The 22,477-nt window shown below is 44.4% G+C and overlaps 1 protein-coding gene across 1 annotated transcript in view; it reads left to right on the top strand.

The window, feature by feature from the left end:
* The first annotated feature begins 6,280 nt into the window (after positions 1–6,280).
* KCNB1 (potassium voltage-gated channel subfamily B member 1) overlaps positions 6,281–22,477 on the top strand; it is a 130,823-nt gene continuing 114,626 nt past the window's right edge. The window contains exon 1 of the mRNA XM_062589221.1: positions 6,281–6,847. Within this exon, the coding sequence (XP_062445205.1) occupies positions 6,281–6,847 (567 nt within the window). The remainder of the gene's footprint in view (positions 6,848–22,477) is intronic.

The following is a 22,477-nucleotide window of genomic DNA, read 5'->3' as shown; positions in this document are numbered from 1 at the left end:
TGTGACAAACACAGCACAGTCAACAATATTTTCTACTTCTAATTACACCTCTATTTATATCTTCTGTTCCGAACTGGAACTTCGCATTGCTGCCTGCTGCCCCACTACGTCTGCAACGTGCTCTGTGGAGGGGTTCTCCAAACAGGCAGCTCTATAACCCAAGCAAAGGATATTGCCAGGCTGCCCCTTGCAGCTTCCCCAGGAGATCCCAGCCCAGAAATGGGAGAAGGTTGAGTGGGTGCAGAGAAAAGGGAGGACAGGCAGGGCCTCCTGCCCCTGAATTCCTAGGAATGATACTGCAGGAAAAGTCCTGCTTTTAGGCCTTGAATGCTCCTTGCCCCCCTCCCCCCCAAAAGACTGACCAGCCTGTCTGCAGTCAGCAAAGGGCTTTGAGTGCCACGAACCTGGAAGGGTGTCTATAGAGCAGCTGTAGTGCTATTTGCAGTCCTTGCTAGCAGAGTGTGAAGTGACCTGGCTGGACTAGCACTTGGTTGTCCCTATGAGAGGTCTCTTCTCACTCAATTGCACAAACTGGCCAAATTCTCTGGCTTCACTGGTCTCCTTCCTGATTTATGCTGAGGTGACTAATATGAGTCTCTTGCCATTCAGTGCCTAATAAATTGAGAGTCCCTGAATAATACATCAAACCAAATTACTTTAGAAGATTTAATGCTTAAAGCTAGATGTTAGATTCCATAGGTGGCTGTTTTTCCTTTGTGCCATGCCTGCCTGAACAGGAGAATAAATCATCCTCCCCAGGCCTCTCCATGGAGTGAGTGCTGGCAAGTCCATGTGCTGCCTGCCCCAGGGAACCCAAGTGCCACTGTGATTTCATCCTGAGCAGGACAGGGAGGTGGGAACCCCAAGGATTTGGCTTATGGCACTTACAGGTAGCAGAAAATTCATTTCTCAGGTTCTTTTACAAATCTACTAGCGGATGGGTGGCAGGGATAAACTGCCCATTGGGAACTTTTTACTCCTCACCTATTTCTGTGTGTATTTTTCCTTTCTTACGTATTTGGTCTCAAATCTGATGTGATAAAAACAGATGCAGCAAGGAGATGGTGATCTACACCCAGCCACCTTAGGCTGGTGTCTCCACAAGGTGCTGTTAGTTTCCTGGACTCATCTTCATTAAGAAAGCAGTGAGTCATATGGAGCGGTTCTTGGGAGGAGAAGCAGCGTTGTCTGTGCTTGTGGTCATGGAGCACAGAGAGACCAGTAAATAGGCGTGAGGGAGGAAATGCACATCCTGCAGAAGGCAGAAGGTTGGAGCCGAGGCGGATAGCTCTGAACATGCTTTGTGGGAACCTGAATCAGAAACTTTTCTGAGAACCAAATCAGGCTGGAGTGTTTCCTGCCCTGTTACTGTAGGCAGAGAGAGACCAGCCCTGGTGACGCACCACCACCAAGGCTTGTCTCAGGCATGCAGCAACTGCTCACCTTGAACCACTCCGCAATGGGTCAGGAAACTCTCCAGTCTGAAATTCCCTTTTTGCAGTCACGAGAATATTCAATGTCACTACATGGTTCCCTTCTATCCCAGACAGGATTCTCCTCCAGGGAATGACAGCCTCCAGGAAGCCATGAAGGCCAAGCAGGCCCGACCTCACCTCGTGTCTGCTGCCCTAGAAGGGCTGCTCTGCAGCCTCTGAGGCAGTACAGATTTGCAACTTCAGCTGAAATTCTCTGAAAGGGCCTTTCAGCAAAAGTGAATGCAATGATGGAGGAGAGCTGTTGCTGATTTGTTGATACTGCTGTTCACGCTCTGCTTAGGTTTTTTTGAGGAGGGACTTGACTCTCTAAAGTTCGTTTCTGACTTTTTTTTTCTGTCTGTATCCAGTATTTTCCACTGGTGTTCCAGTATCTTCATGCTCCTGGGCTCTCAGTAGCACCAGACGCTCTCTAATGTGCAACGTATCTCAGTTCTTGCACTTTTCAACACTTCTTACAGACCTCTGCCTGGAAACCTGATCATTTTTTTCCCATTTAAGGGAAAGGATTTCAGACTACAAAATAAAATCTCCATTATACCTTGAGTGTTTCTAGGCCTGGAAAAAAATCCCTGGAAATCAAAGGAATCCTTAAAGGGACATAATAGGAAACACACTTTAACTGAGACAGCTTTTTGTATGTGACCTTTCCCACTCACAAGTACACGTACAAGACCCTTGAGCTCCAAGAACAATATGAGTTAATGTTACATCTTATAGTTCATTTTGGATATGAAAACCAGCATCCACTCAGCATTAGGAACCAGCCAAAACTCTGTGGGCCACCAAAGCAGCTCAGCAGCGCTCTGCTGGAAGCCCATTGTTCTGAATACCATTGCTGTGACAGAACCGAGAGCCTGTTTATGTGTAAGGATCCTTTCTTTCCTCACAGCCATTTGTTTTGCTACGTCCAGTAAAATGATGTAAATCAGCCTCCCCTCTTACTTTAGAGAATGGACAAGAAGATGCCAGACTGTTGTATAGATGTGGGTGTTTATAAAGACGTGATACTTTTCCTTATGCAGGCAGAGGAGTCACTGCAGATCAGTAGAGTGATTTTTCCACATTTAGGCTCAGTCTGTTTCTCTGCTACACTGTAGCCCAATAAATGCTAAAGAGGCTGTTTTAGATATGTTTTCCACCCATCAGGTGAAATCCAGATATGTATATTGTAGAGACTGTGAGCTCAGAAAAACACATTTGTACCCTACTCCTGTGCATTTCCTCTACAGTACTTGAGGTTTATGGTACTTCCTTGTCAATAACTCTTGAAATGTACAGAATTTGCCATGAACTGCATTTGACTGGCTCCTTAGACTGTGGAAATAACAAGCTATAAATTAAGTTTGCAGAAGCTCAGGGTACAGGAATATCAATTGAAAGGAATATCCAAAGCAAAAGTGAGTTAGGCAACCTTGGAGAAAGAGAACTGGCTGTGCATTTTTGCATCTTCAGGCCTGCATTGCCCCTTGCTCACTAACTTTCCAGGCATGGAACAAGAAGTGTTGCAGAGCACTGAAGTCCTGGGGCTAGAAACATGCTCTCCTCTCAGCCAGCACACTCCACAGGCACTGCAGGACCTGTTAGGGTTCCCCCTTTCAGCTTCTAGCTATCATTCAGAAATGACTTTTAAGCACTTGCAAGAAGGTGTGTGTAGAAGAGTGATCAGTGGCGCATATGTCCATCCTAGCCCCTCATCCCCCCTTCCACAGTTGAGTTGCTTCTCTCCGAATGATTTAACTGTATTGAATTGGATGCATCTCCCTGTATTAGGTTACTAGTTATTTCACCTCCCACTTTTCTCTTCATACAGAAGTAAGTGGCCTGCATTTGCCACAACAGGAGGTAATATGCCCTGGACACCTGCCCTGCCCAGGGCCTCCCTGATGGGTGATCTTGAACAAGCACCTTGCCTTTCTACACCTTAGTTTTCCCATCTGCTCATTTATTGGAAATTCTGAAATGTACAGATGAAATGTACTGTTGTGGGAGGTGTTAGTGAAAAAGGCCTGGCCACACACACATTGTCTGGGATTTCAAAGGGTCATCTCTGAGGAACACCTGCACATTCAGATACTGAATGAAGACAGTAGCACAACATCAGCATTGTGTACACTGGGCAATGGGAGCCATGTGGGAGTTTGGGAGAGAAGTGTGCAAAGCAGCTCTGAGAGTCCTTCTGTTTAGTTCGTCACTCAGGATCATACACACGGCTGCTATTTTAGAAACCTTGCAGTGTGAATTGTCACTGCACAGGCCAGGAGCCAAAGCTAACAAATGTGAAAAGGAGAAGGGGTTAACCAGCATTGCTGTGTACCACTGGCACACCAGCCTAAGCAGGTGAGCTGCATTAATGGATAATGCTTATGCACCCATTAAATGGTGCTAATTGCTCTACAGCCTTCTGATGAGGTCCATTTTCCCCTGTCAGGAGTGAAGGAGTGGCAAGGAAGACAGAGTGATGAATACATTTGTATCCCTAATCAGTACCAGAGATCCACTATTATTCCCCTCATCTGTGAGTAGCGGTTAACACGTGCCACAATTCTGAGAACCGGCTCTTGCCTTTGACAAGAGGCTCTGGGTGAGAGGGGGGCCCTGTTTGCTCCTGTTTCACACACACAGTGATTCACAGCCTCATTGAGCTCAGCTGCTCTCAGCTCAGCAATCAGGGCCTGGAAAGCAAAAGGGGCCCTGCTAGGTTTATCAGCCCTCTCTGCTCATTGTTTTTCTTCTGGCAGTAATCACTGCTCTTGTTTTCATGGGTGAAACTGTTGGGAGCTGAAGGATGGTGAGAATAACCCCATCCTCCAGAAGAGGGAGGATGCAGTTGCAGTTCTGTTGCAGTTCTCCCCCTTGCTGCTAGGTCTCTTCTAGGCCCCCTCCTCCCCCTTAAATCACCCCGCGGTGGTGAGGCCAGGCTAGGAAAGCGTTAACCTTCCCTGCAATGCTGCATCCCAGCTCACGGTGGAGCTGCCTTCCTCTCTTCCACCCCCAACTTCCAATTCACTCCAAACAACTCTGGGACAGAATTGCAGGGGAAAGCTAGAGGTTCAGACTAGACTTGTTGATCTCTGTTACGAGGCAGCAGAAGGAAGTACTGGAGCTTTCATTTGCGTCTTCAAAAAAAAAAAAAAAAAAAAAAAGCGGGGGGATGGGGCAGATGCAGCTTCAGCGTTTACTGTAGGCAGAAGTGAGGAGCCGCAGCCAAGGGAAGGCCTTGTAAGCTTCCTGCCGAGGGATCCGATTTACCTCGTTTCCCTTCCCCTCCCCCCGGCTCCGTGGACAGACGGGAGCGCGGCCGCCATCCCTCCGCCTCGGGGCTGCCGCGGGGGATGCGAGCGGGGCCGCCTCTGCTGACCGCTCCGCCGCCCGCCGCAGGATGTAGCCGCCCTCGGCCCCGCACAGCCCCGCGCCACCTCTCTCGGAGCCCGCAGCAGGAGGTAGGTGCGGACCGGGCTCGGGCCGAGGGAGAGGAGTCTTCCCCCCTGTGCGGCTGCGGCCAAGGAGCAGCCCCGGCCACGGTCTAAAGGCAGCGCCGGTATCTCGCTTTCGGAGCGAGGGGGTGGAGAGAGGGCAGATCGGCGGTGAGGGGCAGAGCCGAGCCCCTGGAAGCTGTGCTGGCTGGGCATGGAGGAGCCGTTCCCGCCTGCGCCGGGGCTTCTTTTCGTGCCATCTTGTGTAAGCAACAGTGCTCGGGGCTGTCACAAGCCGCCCAGCTTTGCCAGGAAGGCTCGGGGGCTTTTGTTATTCTGATTTTCGCTGATTTCCAGGTTATGCAAAGGGCGCCGGTGGGAGGAGAGGAACCGTCCCTAGGCAGCCCAGTGATGTAGATGCGTCTTTAGAGCGGCTGGAAATAACCGCCTTTTCCCTTTCCCAGCCCTTTCCTTGGGGAAATTTGCTAGCTTGGAATTATAAAAAGCATCTGCATTTTCTTGCTGCCAGCACAGCCGAGCAGGGCGGGGGACCCCGCCAGCTCTGAGGAGGGGGTTGCACCGTGTGGGTCGTAGTGGCAGCCGGGGTCCGGCGTCCGTGGTCTGTCAGGGCCGGGCGCTCCACGCGGCGGTGGGGCTGGGGGCCGCGGTGGCAGGGCCGGGCCGGGCACTCCGGAGAGCGGCAGTGACAGAGCCGGGCGCTCGAAGAGGGGAAGGGAAGGGGGATGGCGGTGGCGGCGGCGGGGCCAGCCTGCTCCCAGCCAGCCTGTGCGGGAGAGCGGACAACGTGTCAGCGCGCTAGTGGCCCCGGCGCTTTTTTGGGTGCATTTCTGAGTGGTGCTCAGGGCAGTTCTACCTCTCCCACCCCGTTCCCTTAAGTCATCGTTTCCCATCTCTCTGTCCAGAGAGGCTCCAAGGCCCCACGCCAGCCCCGTAGCTCCCCTGGGTGGGGTGCTCGGGGAGCCCCCCGCCGAGGCTCGCCCCGCGCCGCCGCCGCCGCCGCCCGGGGGAGCTCGGAGGCAGCGCCCGCGCCGACACGTGGGAGCGGGCGGCGCTCAGCACCGCGGACAGCGCCCGCCGCGGCCGCGCCGCCCGGCGCCGTTCAGCACCGGGAGGGCGGACAGCGCCGCCGCCCCCTGAGCAGATTAGCGGGCCGGGCGCTCCCCCGCCGCGTGGATAAGGCAGGCGCGAAGGCGGCCGCGCTTCCCGGGTCGCTCAGCGGACAGGCACCCATGGTTGGCTTCTCTCTTGCAGCTCTGGGGCATGGAGGGAAAGGAGAGGTGAGGAGAGCCGGTCCCCGCGCGCCCTGCCCCACGCCGCACCTTGGAGCATCCAGCCTGAGGGGGACCAGCGATGCCTCTGGGAATGAATAAGCATGGATCTCGCTCTACTACCTCTTTGCCTCCGGACCCCACGGAGATTGTCAGGAGCAAGGCCTGCTCCCGCAGGGTCAAACTCAACGTGGGGGGGCTGGCCCACGAGGTACTCTGGCGGACCTTGGACAGGTTGCCGCGGACCAGGCTGGGTAAGCTCAGAGACTGCAACACGCACGACTCTCTCATGGAGATCTGTGATGACTACAACCTGGAGGAGAATGAGTACTTCTTTGACAGGCACCCTGGGGCATTCACCTCGATCTTGAACTTCTATCGTACTGGCAAGCTGCACATGATGGAGGAGATGTGCGCCTTGTCCTTTAGCCAGGAGCTGGACTACTGGGGGGTGGATGAGATCTATCTGGAGTCCTGCTGTCAGGCCCGTTACCACCAGAAAAAGGAGCAGATGAATGAGGAATTGAAGAGAGAAGCCGAGACATTGAGGGAAAGGGAAGGGGAGGAATTTGATAACACCTGCTGTGCTGACAAAAGGAAAAAGCTCTGGGACCTCCTGGAGAAGCCCAACTCCTCTGTAGCTGCCAAGGTAAGCCGCTCCATGTATCCACTCAGGCTTGTCTGTGTTGGCTTCAAAGGGGCTTCCTTGATGATGCTTAAGTGAGGTGGTGCTCTGCTATTCTTGCTTTAGTGTCTGGGTACTTGTGGCTGAATGGATGCTATGAGTGAAGCAGAGAAGGGCTTCTCAGATGCAAACAAGGTTTAGGTTAGCTTTTTTGAGTAGACTGGAAGGGACTGATTTTGAGCCTCCTTGGGACTAGTGTAGGCTGCTCAGCATGGGAGCAGTGCCTCTGACCCCTGGAACAGCATATGCTGTTTGCAGTACATCAAGTGGCTGGAGGTTAGTAGACTTTTCATTCAGTGGTTTGTCTTGATGCATTGTGTAGCAGATTCCTTAGGGCCTCAAACATGCATGTTTCCTATTGCTTAGCCAAGACTATGCTTAGAAAGAGGAAATCTGCTTGCACTCAGATGTGTTAGAATTGGTTCCAGTCAGGCAGTAGTGTGTTCCCTTCTAGCACTTATTTTAAAATTTCCTGTTGAAATACACCTGCAGGGTAGTTGTATTGTGCTCTCCTAGGCTCTCTGTCTGCTAAAGATAGCATTTGAATATCATCCTTTACCTGATTCCAGCCTAGTCTAAGTATCCCTGCTTACTCTGAAGTTGGTGCCAGTGCAACAGATCTATTCAAACACCTTTGAAATGTAAGATTCTTGGTAGGAGAAACCAATGTCAGAGCTGGTTGATAATTTAGCTGTCTCATGTTAGTCACACATTCTTTAGTGAGGAAAATCTCTGCAAACATAATGATTCAGTAACCATGGGGACAAAAATAAAGGGGGAAAGATTGAAAACTGTAGGATGAAGAACTGGAGAGCATGAGAGATTGAGCCTTAGGGAATGAAAACTTGCATTTTCTATGTACTGGCATTCTCACAATACGGCAAAGAAGTAGAAAGAGGCCCCAGCTACCTCTGTAGTGTCACCTCCCTGTTGTGTATATATATTTGCAATGGTAAATTGTAGCTCCGTATCTCAGAAAGTCTGGTTACGAGGAGTACTTTTGTAAATGGACTCTTTATTTCCCTGTCTTTTTTCTCATTACAATGTTGTATATAATGAACCAAGAGCATGCGGGAAGTTTTCGAAAGATATTCTAGAAAGTATGGGGCTAAATGGCTCATTCTGGCAGGGGAAAAGGGGAGGCATGATCTGCTGCTGGATTGATTATCACCTTTTTTAATGAAAAATGAAGCCCCAAAATGTCTTTTTCTCTCCAATGGCACAGATGACACTGTGCTGAATGCATTAATCATTTATAAGGCTCCTTTGGCATGGTCCTGGAATCCTGAAACACAGGCCTCGGGCTTAGCTGTCTGTGGCATTGACTCAAAATCCATTAGAAGCTGTTGATGTTCATGATTTATTGTATATGAGCAGGAGTCATTCTTGCCAAATAAGTGTCTTGTGTGATTTATAAATGAAATACACTCTAGCTTCATTTTCTGAGAAAGTTCTCGGAGTAAGTGCATTCGGCATTGCAGGCTCTGGATTAATTGAGAGTGAATTGTAATGCATTATTGTCCTTCCCATTTAAAGCTTCCATTCTGTGGCTTTGTTACTGTAATGAAAAATGGTGCGGTATGTTCTCAGACCTCAAATATTTCAGCAGCTCCCAGGCATGGGTTTCTTGTTCATCATACCCATTTTCCTTGATACTCTTGAAGTGACAATTAGCTTACCTAGGGAAAACAAAGCTGTTAAGCATATTCTTTATCTGCTTTTCTCCTTGCTGGTGGACAGCTTTCTTCTTGTGCCAGTGTATACTTTGTGCTGATCACCTTCATTATGCTTTGTTCCACATACTGAATAGGTCAGACCAAGTCTTGAACTACTTTTTGATGGAAGGATGCTGGGAGAGGAACTTGGCAGCCTGACCCTTTATCTGACCTGGACAGCTGTGCTCAGGCTCAGTTTCAGACTGAATTTTCTAAATCTGAGCCTCTGCATAATAGCTCCTAGACAGCTTTTCTCAGCCACTCTGTTCACTGAAGCACTTTTGCTGAGGCTACTGGCCTCCAGAAATGTCTGTCACCAGACACCGGACTCAGTTGTCTTTATCAGGTTTGGAGAGCTCAAACTGCTCCTATAGAAAGGGAATAAGATGAATTATTTTGAAGTTTAATGAGCATCACTGAAGGATCTAAAATCTATGTTAGGAAAATTCTCAGTTGTTTCACTTATTCTCTATCTTCAGACTTCTGCTGCTCTGTGAAAATGTCTTTTGATTTAAATAGCACAAAAAAGAGACTCCTTCATATTGTGTTTAAGCAGTTGAGGAAGTGGCTACAAATGCATATTCTCCTGTAAACCCAACTCAATGCTTTTGTAAGTTATACTCTATCTTCCAGCTCCTGCTCCAGCATGGTGGGCTTTCTTGCTGGCTTTGTAAGCATGGTTTATATTTTAATTTTTTTTTTGCATAACACCTAACCTAACTGCTCCATAATAGCTCACTGCAGAACATTTCATAGTCATACTGGGATCAGTTAAACCCTGACAGAACAAGTTGGTTTTTGCTTCTTTGATTTTTAAGAAAGGAATTGTATGTGATGCATGTCAAGGTGGAAAAAGGTGTGACAATAACAGAAAAACAATACTGCAGATGTTAGTAATTTTTTCACTTCTTTATCCACTGGGGCTTTACCCTTATCTTTAGATTGATCTGTCTGGCTTCTGAACTAACCACTTCATGGCAAGCAGTATCTTGCTTTTGTCTGATGCTAGACATGTACAGCACTTGTGATGAAAGAAAGAAAAAAAAAAACATTTAGATTTTGTAGTATTCCCCCCTCTGAGAGCCTCCAGACTGCTAAGATGAGGAATCAGGTGGCTTTTGAAGACACAAGCTTACCACATTGTCACTTATCTAGGGCTAAAACACAGATGTTTGGTTTTTTTCCCTCTAATGCTCCAATGCTCATGGTTGTAACCAAAGCCTTCCTGCCCCTGTGAGAAGCGCTACAGAGCCTCATGGCAACGCACCAGCCGCTCGTCCCTGTGTGCGGAGCACCCTTCCCCGCCAGTGCTAGCCAGTGCAGCAGACACAGGAACTGTATGTGCAATTAGCTCCGAGGCACTTGTGTGCTGTGCTCCACTGTGCTCACTTCATACAGTGGGAAAACTCGGGCACAATGCTGAGCACTCTGGGGGACTCGCTGTCTGAGTAGCAAATGAAAAAATATTTAAGAGTTATTAAATAAAACTTTTCATTTCCTTATGACTTACAAGATAATGTAAAGGATGGGTTTCTCCTGCCTCCTCTGACTTTATTTGCTTTTATATCCCTGTGAAACACTTGCTGCGTTTTTTGTGACTGCTGCTTTTTCTTTCTGTGCTCACTATTTTTGCTTGTTCCTGCTTATTTTTATCATCCCCCCAGTCTCCTTTAGTAGTTTTCTATTTCTTAAAGTAGCATTCTTCCTGTACTTTGGTGTGCTTACAGCATCCATATTTAACCTTGGAGGACTCTGGGGTTCATGTTATCTGGTTAACCCAGGATGATGAAGAGGTGCAGATATTTTCTGAAATAGCTTTTTACATTTTGTTGTTTGCTGATCTTCTTTTGTATGTTCCCCAGGAAAGAAAAACTACTTTCCAGAAGCCAAACAGAGCTGCTGCTTTGGGATTTTAATCTTAGTTGTTTCTTCTTCTCTCTAAAGCTATGTCTGGGCAGCTGGTTTGTGCCACACAGAACCCAGTTAGCAGCCCTGGGTTTCCACAGCAGAAGCCTCTCATGGAGATGTTGTTTTTTACTAACCAAGTGAGCTAGCACCTGTGGATCTATCTGTAACATAGGGGTATTTCTAGGGAGGCATTCATGCCCTTCACCACAGTCAGTCTTGCTGTAAATCCAACTAGACATCAGGGTATCCTGCAAATCAGACTGCTGTTATTCCATGCTTTCCAGTATAAGCAAATAACAAATCAGACCAACTCAGCACCTTAACTGGCATGCTAGGTCTTGAAAATCCTCCAATTACCTGACCTCTCCAGTGACATTGCAAGAACTTTGTTCTTTTTGCCTCTTAGGAGGAAAAGAAATCTTTTTGGTCTTTACAAATTATTTGCCTGATCAATATCTGAGCAATTAAAGTGTTGTACAGAGGAAAAAACACCCTACTCATCTTACAGCCTCCTCTGCAGGTGCTGGCTTCATCTACTTTTCTTTTGCTGTCCTGAAGGCTGAGAAAAACACAATGACATCACCCACTTTGCAAAAAGCTTCTCTGCATATCTGCTTGTCAAGTATGATATTCACTTTCTCTCTGCTTGTTGAGGGCTACTCCTCTTCAGTCTCTCTAGTTCTCACTGTCCTGTCGGGAGCTCAGCTTCACTCAGTTCTGGAAGGCGATTTCTCATTCTTTCCCCTATTCTTTCTGTGTCTTTGCCAGTGCAATAGTATCGCATTTATCTTTGAAAACATGCAACTCCAATTCAGTAATCTTATTACGCATGCCTCTGCATTTATTGAACAGCTTTTCTCAAGCTGCCCACTGCTCTCTGCTGCTAATCTCTAGGAGCATTGCTTAGGGATTGGAGAGGTTGCTCTGTAAGCTCTTTCCTTATTATTGTTGATAGTAGTGACAAAAAAAGAATGATAAAACCTCCTGGAGATGTATTTGCTACATCTAGAGTGTTCTTCCCCCACATGAGTTTTCTATTCCTAGCCCTTCCTTATGGCATGCAGTTTTCATTCATCTCCAAGAACCTGTCTGAATTTAGCATTCAGCAGAGGAAAGCCCTCTTCCTAATTGTAGGGGTCAATGTTAGCCATGTCTTCTTCTCTGACACTCCTGCTGCCGGCCAGGTATCGGCTTGTCTGTTAAAGCAAGATTGCCCATATTTTGTCTGCAGCTGTGACTTTTTTTTTTTTTTTGATGCCCCTGCCTTGGCTTCTCTGCTATATATAGGAGAGTTTTTCCCTTCAGCCAACCAAAATAAACTCCTGCTTTTGGAGGTCCTCAAAAGCCATACCTCATTCCAAATCCTTTCCTTTGGGTTCAGGAATTTGCCACTTTGGGCTATAGTTTTTCACTGGGTTTCTAGCACAGCACTTTCTTATGGGGACACAAACAATTGCAGCTCTGTATCAGTCTCTTGTCATCCTGCTCTGCACTTTGTTGCTGTTTTTCTTTGCCAGGTCTCAAATTCTTTTCTGGATGGTTCTCCTTCCAGGGAACTTCATAAGCCCTTTTGCCTGGGGAGCCCTAAGTCCATATGTTCAATTCCTTTTAATGGTCCCTCTGCTTTTGTCTAGCTGATGACCTTCTCATAATGTATTGCTGTGCTGCTGGTTCCTGAAATCCTCTGGATTACAGCCTCCCTAAATCCCCAGTTTGGGGAAAAACCCATAAAAGAAATACACTGATCCAGGCCTGTCCTCAGAGGATCAATACATCCAGTTATATACAGTACATCTATGCCATGGGCACATCATCCCTGGCATGCTCCAGTCCATGATGCAGAACCAGTCTGGCAATCATGTCTAATAATTCTTTGTCAGCTCTACTGAGGCTTGCCAGGAGTCCCTGTAACTTCTGAGAAACCCTGGCCATCATGTTGACTTGTCATTAGGGATGTCTCCCACATCCCTATTACAGCTCGCATTACTTCCTGGCAAGCATCTGCCAACAAGCTTATACTAAGTCTTCAGGTAGGATACTCACCCTTCAGAGTGGATGTTTTCTCCAGACCTAGTAGTACAATATTTAGCATCCCTTGGATCCAGGCATACCATTGCCTGGCATTTCCTAGTATAAAACTAAGAATGTTTTGGGTTCAGCAGTTTGTAATGCAAGCCTGTAGGCTTGCAATTTCTAAAGAACTTTCATACAAGAGCATTAAAACTGCAACCCCTAGCAAGCCTCTTGATGTATGTACCATGCAGTCTGTAAAGTATGTGGGGGGGGGGTGTAAACATAGATATGTAGGCATATCCTTTGATTTTTATTTTATTTTTATTTATATATTTATTTTTTTTACTCAACAGCATTAGAAATATGCGTAGGCTTCTGCTAGGAGAGCCTGGAGCAAGTATGTTGCCCTCCCTGAGCCTACATATCCACATCTGTGTGAGACTGTCTGCCTCAGGAGGGAAGCGAGGAGCTTGTGTGTTCAGGCTGAATTCCTCAGAGGACATGTGCTATAGAAGTACAGTCGATTCTATTTTTAAAGCACCAGCTCTCATTTGTACCTTTGAAAAATCTGAGATTCATTCCCCATGCTGCTCAGCATTCTCCCATCCTCTCATTTGCTCAGCCTGTGAACAGACATGGTTTGAAGTGCCAACATCACCAGTCAAAAATGTAGAAAATCTTGCAAGAATGGAAAATCCCTGTTTTGTTCAGCTGTAACTGCAGAGGCTTAGTAATAATGTGATTCAGGAGAAAAGCCCTGGGCCTGATCCACCTGGGAAATGTAGGCATGGTATAATGCTCACAAAGTGCGTGTGCAATTTAAGCTGTTACATGTGCAAACAAAATAGCTGCGCACACTACTGAGTCAAGCACATTGTTTTCTGCCTGGTGTGAGCTCACTGCAGCCACATTAAAAATTGTCTATGCAGAGACATCTCAGAGCTGCATGAAAATCAATTCTTTTCACTTTTAAAAACAGTTTCTTCATTTAACTCTTTTTATACAGTGGTATATATATCCTTGCCATCACCTTCTGGGAATTAATGTGATGCCTAGCTCTTAGTTCCACTTTTACCTGTTCCTTTTGATCCTGAAGCTCACAGTTCCCTTCTGATTTCTCTCAAATTGAATAGCCCCCATGGAAAGGAATAATCTGATGCTACTTTTACAACACGAGTGTTGCTATTTGTCATTACTAATGGCAAAATATTTATGTCAAAGAAAGTTCACAGCTGATCACTTAGTTCTTGTAATAAACACAGTCAATATGATTTACTCTATGGAGATATCTGGCAGCAACAGAAGAGGCACAACGTGGTCAGTGAATGTGGGTAGGCATTCACTTTCTCTGGGGAAGCTATTGGCTGTTACTGCTTTCGCTACATTGAGTGAAGAAAGGATCAGACCCTTACTGTTATTACAAGTGGCCCGCTTTACATTTCCTTGCTCTAGAGGTACACCTCCACTGTGGGTTGGGCTGACTTCTTGTGCGCTGTGCTAGAATTGGAAATACTGGGAATGTGGTATGGTGATAGCCAAGCTCAGACGTGGAAGTTGCTGTCCTTCATGGTGCAACGTTGCTTCCAGGGCTGAGCAAGTAAAGGGACACCACGTTGTTCTGTGCCATAGACATACGACCTGTCAATAGCTTGAGGATCTCTGCCCCACATGCTGTTGTGCTATTGCTTAGTGCAGTCATACGTGTGTTTCTTTAGTTTTGGTACCCTTTATCCGGAGGGGTCTTGCCCCAGGCTTAGTCCCTGGTGCAATATCCACACCCTCACCACCTGGCGTTCTCACTTACTTGATACGATAAAAGCAAACCTTGTAGTAAGCTCCCACATGAGTTCAACTGGTCTCTGGTTTCTCTCCTTGTCTCCCTTTTCTTGGCCTCTCCTGTCTGCTTTACAACCTGGCACTAGCAGAGCATATTTACTGGTAGGAGTCAGTGAGGTCTCATTCTGATTTTTAATGGAAGAATTTCACTCCTTATTCTAGTCTAACTCCATAGGAGTGCCAAGTATTCCTACACAAGCATACTAACGTTAAAATATTCCACGCACGTTATTTTTCTAGGTCCCGCAATAACAACAACAGACCCAGCTCTGCATCTGTGGAGGGTAAAACTCCCATTGAATGTAATGAGAACAGATGAGTATTATTATGTCTGTACTCATCAAGCAAAGCTCTCAAAGTGCTTTGAAAAGATGGATTACTTAAGGCCAGGACAAACCTGTGATATATGTATTATCCGCATCTTAAAGTGAAGAGGTGGTATTTGCCCAAGGTCTGAGAAAGGTCACTGAGCAAGGCCAAGGCATAGCTGATAGGGGAACCCTGGATTCCTAGTGTTCCCAGTATGTTTTCCTGCTAAAGGTGAGCTCCCCAGGCAGTGGGTCTTCCCTGCTGTTCAGAGTGGGTTATTACAGAGCTAGAAGTGCTGGCTGCTCTCTCAGGGTGTCAAAGGAGGAGTGAGAAATCAAATTTTTCTTTGTTTCAGTACAAGTATTCCAATTTAAATGAGTCTAGGCTGAATGGGAAGGTCCTGGAAAATTTTGTCAGACTTGAGTGAATGAGTGGTTACAGAAACACAGAAAAGTGTTCTCCAGTATTATTCTAAAAACAAGTTTCCATACTGTGGCATTTTCAGCATTGTCTGATGCAGCCCTGATTGTAGGGAAAGGATCTTTTTTGTTTGTTTGTTTGTTTTGTATAGAAAAGTGAGAAAGTGTGTGTGTGTGTGTGTGTCTATATATACATATATAAATATATACTTATTATGAAACGATATAATAAATCACAATAATATGTATATTCCCACATATATATTTAATACGTACTCACATAAATTGCCTTTCCATATAGAAATTCCTTCTTACCAGAATCAACCTGTGTTAGGCAGGTGGTTGGTTTTGATTAAGAACATATAACCCTAGCAACCAGCTCCTCTTTGACAAGCACATCTCCAGCCCCTTGATGCTGACTTCAGGTGAGTTTTCAAAGCAGAGCGACCCTGTGGTCCAGCTCTTTCCTGGAGTACAAGGTTGTGTCATCGTCCCTCTTGGCCATGTAACCTGCCCTGTGCCGCTTCCAAGAGAGATGATCGCAGCTGGCCTTTCCTTCTGCATGTAGACCCTGCCCGGCCTTGAAGATGTATTAGAGTTTTTATGAATGTTAGCCCTTTACCCTTTCACAAGTTTTTCCCAGACTTGCCACAGTTTCTGTGAGGGTTTTTGTCATCTGCCAATGTTCAGCAGCTAGTCTGGTCCAACGATATCCCTGCTGTGAGTTGTTTGAGTCTTCCCCCCGGGTACTGGCACTGCGGTGGAGTGAGGAGGAGAATGCTGCCTTAATAATTCACAGCCTTGCTTCTTAACTAGGTGTCTAATACTTCAATTTAGACCAGAGAAATTAATAGCAAATACTAAAAAACAAAGTACTTATTTGTACCTGAATCCCACATTGACAAATCTCATGTGAAAAACATCCATCAAGCATCCATTTAACCTGTTCAGAAATTTGTGTCAATAACAGAAGCAGGGCGAAGAGTCAAAATAAATTGCATGCCTAATTTATTTTTAAACTTTTTTTTCTACAATGCATAAGCAGTTCCCTTTATTATGCTTTGAATTTATCTAAAGCTATTTGGGCCAGGATCCACACAGAGTTGCTAGCCAAAAGCCCAGATTAGTTTTATTTTACTTAAGGCCATTTTCTCTTGCTCATTTTTGAACAAAATAGAACAGTAAATCTCATTTGCATTATAGAAATGGCATAAATGTCAGAAATGCTCTCTGACTGGTACTGATGAATGAAAATATTTCAAGACAAAATTCTAGTTTAAAAAAAATCTATTTTAGATTTAAGATGCCTCGTGAAATCTCTTTAAAAGAATAAATTGAAGATTTAAGAAGAGATATATGTCACAGTCTCTCAACAAAAGATGTTAAGCAGTGAGCATTAACTATAGTAAGCGCACTTTCCGTGACACGTGAAATCCCCTCAGCATGCCACATGTGCTTTGCTTGGCTGGCCTCAGCAGGATCAGGGGTTTTTCTCTTTTGAGCGTTTCCTGTGCTGGGTGCCCTCACCATGGCAGTATCTAGCAACCTTGGTTCTAGCCATGCTCTCATGCTTCCTCTGATGGCAGTGCCACATTCCCCACATGTGGTATCATCCAATCTTTTCTTACCCTTGCCTATGGCAGTTCATCTACAGTCCATCTCCAGCTTTCACTGCCCTGGCATCTGAGCGTGCCGTAATGTATTCAGTCTTACAGCTCCTCTGCGAATTAGAGCAGTGCAATTATCCCTGTTTTACACAGCGAGGTTAGAGAGGAACGAACTGCCTCGTCAAGGGCCATCACAGAGCGAGAAACAGTGTTGTAATCCAGCCCTAATCCCTGGACCACTTTTTTTTCTCTGGTGCATCTGAATCCCAGCATTCAGGAGGTAGCCATAATATGCAAGACAGTTAGATGTTTCTATTTAACTGCCTAGGAATCCATCTCAGAGTAAATTTTTTCAGGTTTCTGGGAATCTCATTTGTAACTGGCACATTCTCAGCTCTAAAAAATGTTCGCACAGCTGTAATGCTTCTGTTTTTTTTTTTTTTCAAAATGTCCATCTATTGTTCTGCACACTTATTCTTTTTTTAATTATTTTATTATTTATTATTTTTTATTTTATTAACTGCAGTAATCACACAGTAAACAAATTCTCTTCTCATGATATCCGACAACTTCCACTAATAGAAATTTCTGTACTACCCTTGTACTTCACCATTTTTAACGATTCTCAAAACTACCGTTTCACCAAGTGTCTGGATAGAAAAGGAGTGTAAGACACTTGCAACATTTACCTCTACTATCAGAAGATCCTAGTCTCTGTGGTGGAATAGAGTGCATTCCGTCCTTATTTACTTAGTTGTGAATTTTTGGCTAAATTTGCCCTTCGTAGCATGAAAGTTAAATCTTTTTAGAAAAAAATTGTTGTCTTCTCTCCTGTCAATGTGCCAGAATTTTATTAATAATACATAATAATTATATTTTTCACTTCTTTGCTCCTTTCATCTGAGGATCTTAAAGTGCTTCTCAGACGTTAATTAAGTAATCCTCATGACTGCCTGGTGCAGTAACTATCTATCTATACTTAAATATGACAATGCAGAGGAAATAGTAAATAAGAAAATCCTCTCTAAGATACAAGCAAGATCAAACCAGGTTTAAAAAGCTACTGAAAGCTGGAGCAGCTATTGCAATATTGTAGTTGTATTTTGTTTAAGTGAACCCACCAGTTTGCCTGTCAATATGTAGGTACCATTACATCTGAAGCTGACTGATGTTGGACACAGGCCGAAGATGACAGTTAGGCAAATTTTCTTCCAGACCAATAGAATATTATCTCTGCTGGCAAGAGAAAAACTGCAGCTGGCAGCAGAACTCATGTCTCTGGTTCAAAGTAATGGATCTGGCAGCAGAAGGCTTTCTCTGGAGGAACCTCAGTGATGAAATTTACTGATCCTCACTGCAAGAGAGCCTGGATTTATTATTCTTTACAGGATGGGTACCCAAGGTGCAGCCCAGGAAGTGTATGTAGTTCATGAAGGATATTTTTAACCCTGAGCAGGCCCATCTGCCTGCCAAAGCTGTGCCAGAGATGGAGTCTGTCCTTCCACCACTGTCTGCACAAAGTAGTGTAAAGAACCCAAGCTGTCAGGCAAGCGCAGCCACTCTCACCATGATATCCACCATTTGGAGTGTGGGGACCTTCACACTTTAACATTTCATCTCTGGCTGCACCCAGGTCTTCCACAGGGAGCCACTGCAGAGTCTCCTCCAGGTAGAGAGTCTCTGCTTTTGTAGAAGGGATTTCCATGATTCCCAGCTAGCATCACTCCCGCCCATTAAACGTCCTTCCATGAGCAAAGCTTTAGAAAGTCCTGGGAAGGGTGGATAGCAAAGCTAACCTTAGTTCTTTTCTCTCAGCTTTGGGGCCAAGACTTGCATGAGTATCTTCAAGTTATTATCTTGTCTGGCATCACTTAGGAATGTTTTTTTGTTTTTGTTTTTGTTTTTTTTCTCTTGGAAAGAATAGCTTTTCTTAGGATAAAGAGATTGAAAATAAATAAATACCAATGTTCTGGCAGCAAATATTCTTTCTCTTTACAACTATACCTCACACTCATAGCCAGTGAGATGGATTAAACTTAGGTTAGTCAATATATGCTTATCCTTAACCCCTAGTCTTCCTCAGGTTAAAGTCTGATTGACCTCATCAGATTCTACAGCATTTTGCGAGAAGAGCCACGTCTTTTAAAAGTTACCTGAGATTATGAGAAAGGAAGGCTGACATAGTAGCAGTTTTGTTTCTCAGAGCTAAATACCTGTCTGTTTTCTCAGTGTATTAAGATTATGTCAGTGTTGTAAGAGACTGCAAAAAGTTGGTGTGGATCCAGTTTTCCAGGAATGCTCAAGTCCCTGGTAGCATGAGGGCTCACTGATACAGACATCAAACGCTAGTTTTGTCTTTTGTAGGAGACGCCAAACGGCATGACTGGCAATTAGTTTAGTTTATTTTGACAAGCTTGCAGGCTTGGTAGCTGACTCAAGATATATTGGATCCTATTTATTGCTTTCTTGAATCTTTAAGTTAAATTTGAAGCAGATGAGTTACAGAGTATAAAGTCTGATTAGTTCCCACTTACATAAGACCTACTAGCCCTGCTTTGCTTGAAGCAGATCTTAAAATAGGAGCTTTTCAGGAATGAGACCTTCACATTCCCTTCACACTAGCAAAGGTACCAGCAGATCTAACACCATATGTATTTTGACCCCTTCCTGAATCCAGACTCTTGTGTATAGTTTAGAAGGACTGAACAGAGCACTTTTCTGCTGTCCTGGTAAGAAGACTTTTCCACCAAATGAAAGTTATGCTGCATTCTCGATCAGTTTAGCTGTTAGAGTTTGTTCTGCTAATTGACATGTATGTGTTCTCTTTGTCTGTGTTTATACGCAATAATACTATGCTGGAGGAGTAACTTTAGACTTCCAGCAATTGCAGGGAATGAGCTCATTTAACGCTTGTAGTGCTGGCCAAAGCCAATTTTAGTATATGAAAGCCATCTACTGAACTATGAGACTTTCATGCTAAGCAAATGCGTTGGGTCTTACTAGAGTGATATCTGGCTTCTCTAGGACAGGTAAAATTCCGTTATTTCTGTTCCTTAGCTTAATGGACATGCAAACTTACTATATTCTCTGGCTATGAATGAGTGGCCATGAACAAAACCCTCTTGTTTAACTTTTAAAGATCTTCTTGTACAGTGGCTGTGAAATACTTGTTAGTTCGCACTTCTGGGAAACTTGCTCCATGGCCCAGATAACCTGGGCATGGTGAATGTCACTTCCAGGAGTGATCAGTGTAGTTTATTTAATTTGTAAACTCTTTGTAGCAAGTTGCATCTTTTAGTTCTGTGTTTATATAGCACTAAGCATAATACCATCCTAACTCACAGCTCCTGTGTGCTACCTCAAAATAAGACATAAATATGTTTTAAAGTGAATAAAATAAAAGCTGCTATTAAAAGATTTTTTTTAATTTCCATTAATAATATTATTAATTATGGCATTAATTATTAATAATATTTTTAATCACATAACCAAATTGCATTTTGAGATGTCAATGTAAATTAGTATGAACAAATGTCCCTCTAAGCCTGGTTTCCTGCTTCTGGTGGAAGGCAGTAATGGATGATATGTAGGAAAAGAATGAGAAACAGGACATGTGTATAGCTCTTCTTTCAAATGATGTATTCTTACTGGTTTGAGGCAAAATGATCTGAACTGTGTGAAAATCCATAAGGCTTGTTGTACAAACCTTAGTGAGTTAGATTGTTTCTTTAAAAAGAAAAAAAAAAGAAAAAAGAAAAAAAGAAAAAACAGAATTGAACAAGTACAATTGGCCCACTGTGCTGTATTGACTTTGCTCTGAGTGTGCTTTGAGTGCCCTTAGATGAGCTGTCACTACTTGGACAGATGTGAGCTAGGAGTTTACCACTTCCAGGTGGTTTGTTGGACATCCTCATGCACATTGCAGGAGTGGCAGAAGGGTGGCATGTCTGCTCCTTAGCTGCAGTGCTCATCTCACCACTGCTCATTCGTTTAAACTGTGATCCCAGTTTATGGTAGGACTTCAGACTGTGCAAAGAAGAGAGGGATCATATGTCCTGTCTAGTTGTCTTCCTCTCTCATGGAGAGCTTCAAAAGTGTGAGCAGAGCAAATATGGAAAGTTGCTACTTCTGTTGTCCATGCTTGATTTACCTAACTGGTAGCATCATAGGTTTTGTTGTTACAAACTAATCCTAAAGCAGTTAGAAACACTCATCCAGGAGGTCTGTGCCAATCTGAGTATGAAATAGTTTAAAGTTTGTTACTGTTACTTTCTTGTTACTGATTTTGATACTACAGGCATAGTCTATGGTTTTAATTTGAGCAGACTTAGGCAGACATTTATGTGCGAAGGAAGACTGAACACCTAATTTGTACATTCAGTTACTATGATTTAGCATACAAATCGGGTAATTGCAATATGCAAATATATCTTGCAGCTTATATAAGCAATTACTCAATCTGCATGTGGAAAAAACAGGATAATCATGTGCGCAAATTAGATGTATCATTGCACACAGTGCATTGTGTGTCTAAATGGTCAACAAATCAAGTCCTTTCTATTACCAATTAATGGCATTATAACCTAAGAGAAACCAAATAAGTATTGAACCCCTTTTTCTTCCTATTTTTTTCTACTTTTTCCTTTCCCATCATACCCTTACACAGTTCTACACCTATTTAAATATCTGCTGTTATTTCATCCCTTGTTCCCTATATTATCACCTACCTACTTTTTTTTCTTTTCTTTTTTATTTTTCAAATCTGAGCCCTGACCTTGGTAATGGCCTCCTTCTTCCCTCGCAAAAAACAATGATCTCCTTTTGCATCAAAAGTACTTTGCAAGCCCCTCTTTAAAAGCCTGTTTCTTTCAGTAAAGCCCTTCTTCGCTGACCTCCTTTCATCAGTCTTTCTCTGTCAAAGTGTGTCAGGGCAAGTCTGACAGGTCAGAATGTCACTGGACACTCTTGAATTCAAAGCCTTTGGCATCATCCTGCTCCGGTGTGTGTTCATGTGTCTTCCCGCACATCCAGGAAAGCACATCCATAAGCAGGAAACCCCCAAATGAGAGAACAGATGATCTGCTGGGCCATGACGCTGCCTGATATTGGCAGAACAAGGGTTATGGATTTGCCATGAGTTTTCTGCCCACACTCAAAATGGTCTTTTTCTCTCACATATCTGCAAAAGATGGAAAACCTTTCTTCATTTTTCCCGTGCAATTGAGGCAGCACATAAGCACTTTAGGCACCACTTCTTTGCTCTGTACTTGTACAGTGGAACCCTAATTCAAGCAGCAAAACAAACACAATCTGCCTTTTTACCGCTCTGTTGGTACAGCATCATTTGCACTTGTGTTAATCAGAAGGAATACAGATAAAGGCTAGTTTGGCCAGCCATCCCCTTTTGATTTAGTGTCTTAGGTGGTCAACAGCTAGTGATTAATCCTTAATGCCACCTCTTTTCCCTTTAGACTGACTCCTTAGACTGTTCAGATGTTTCAATACATTTAAAATAGTGATGCATTATGCCAAAGAACAGAGAGCAAATGTGGTGAAGTTCCAGCCTTTGCACCTGTTCTGATTTGCTTTTCTTTTTTCTGAAGTGCTGTATAATTGTCTTCTTCATTAGCAGCCTGCTAAATTCTGGTATGTGAGAGATTAAAAACTCTAATGAATATGGATCATCTCAAATATTTTCCTTTGGGATCAAGTAGGGAAAGGAGAATTTTGGAGATATATGCTCATACAATAACACGGAATGGAGGATGTCTTCCCCCGCCCTTTTAA

This window comes from Rhea pennata, chromosome 16 (genome assembly GCF_028389875.1).
Source record: "Rhea pennata isolate bPtePen1 chromosome 16, bPtePen1.pri, whole genome shotgun sequence".
NCBI lineage: Eukaryota > Metazoa > Chordata > Aves > Rheiformes > Rheidae > Rhea > Rhea pennata.
Note: the sequence above shows the minus strand (reverse complement) of the source record. Positions and strands in the feature narration are given on the sequence as shown.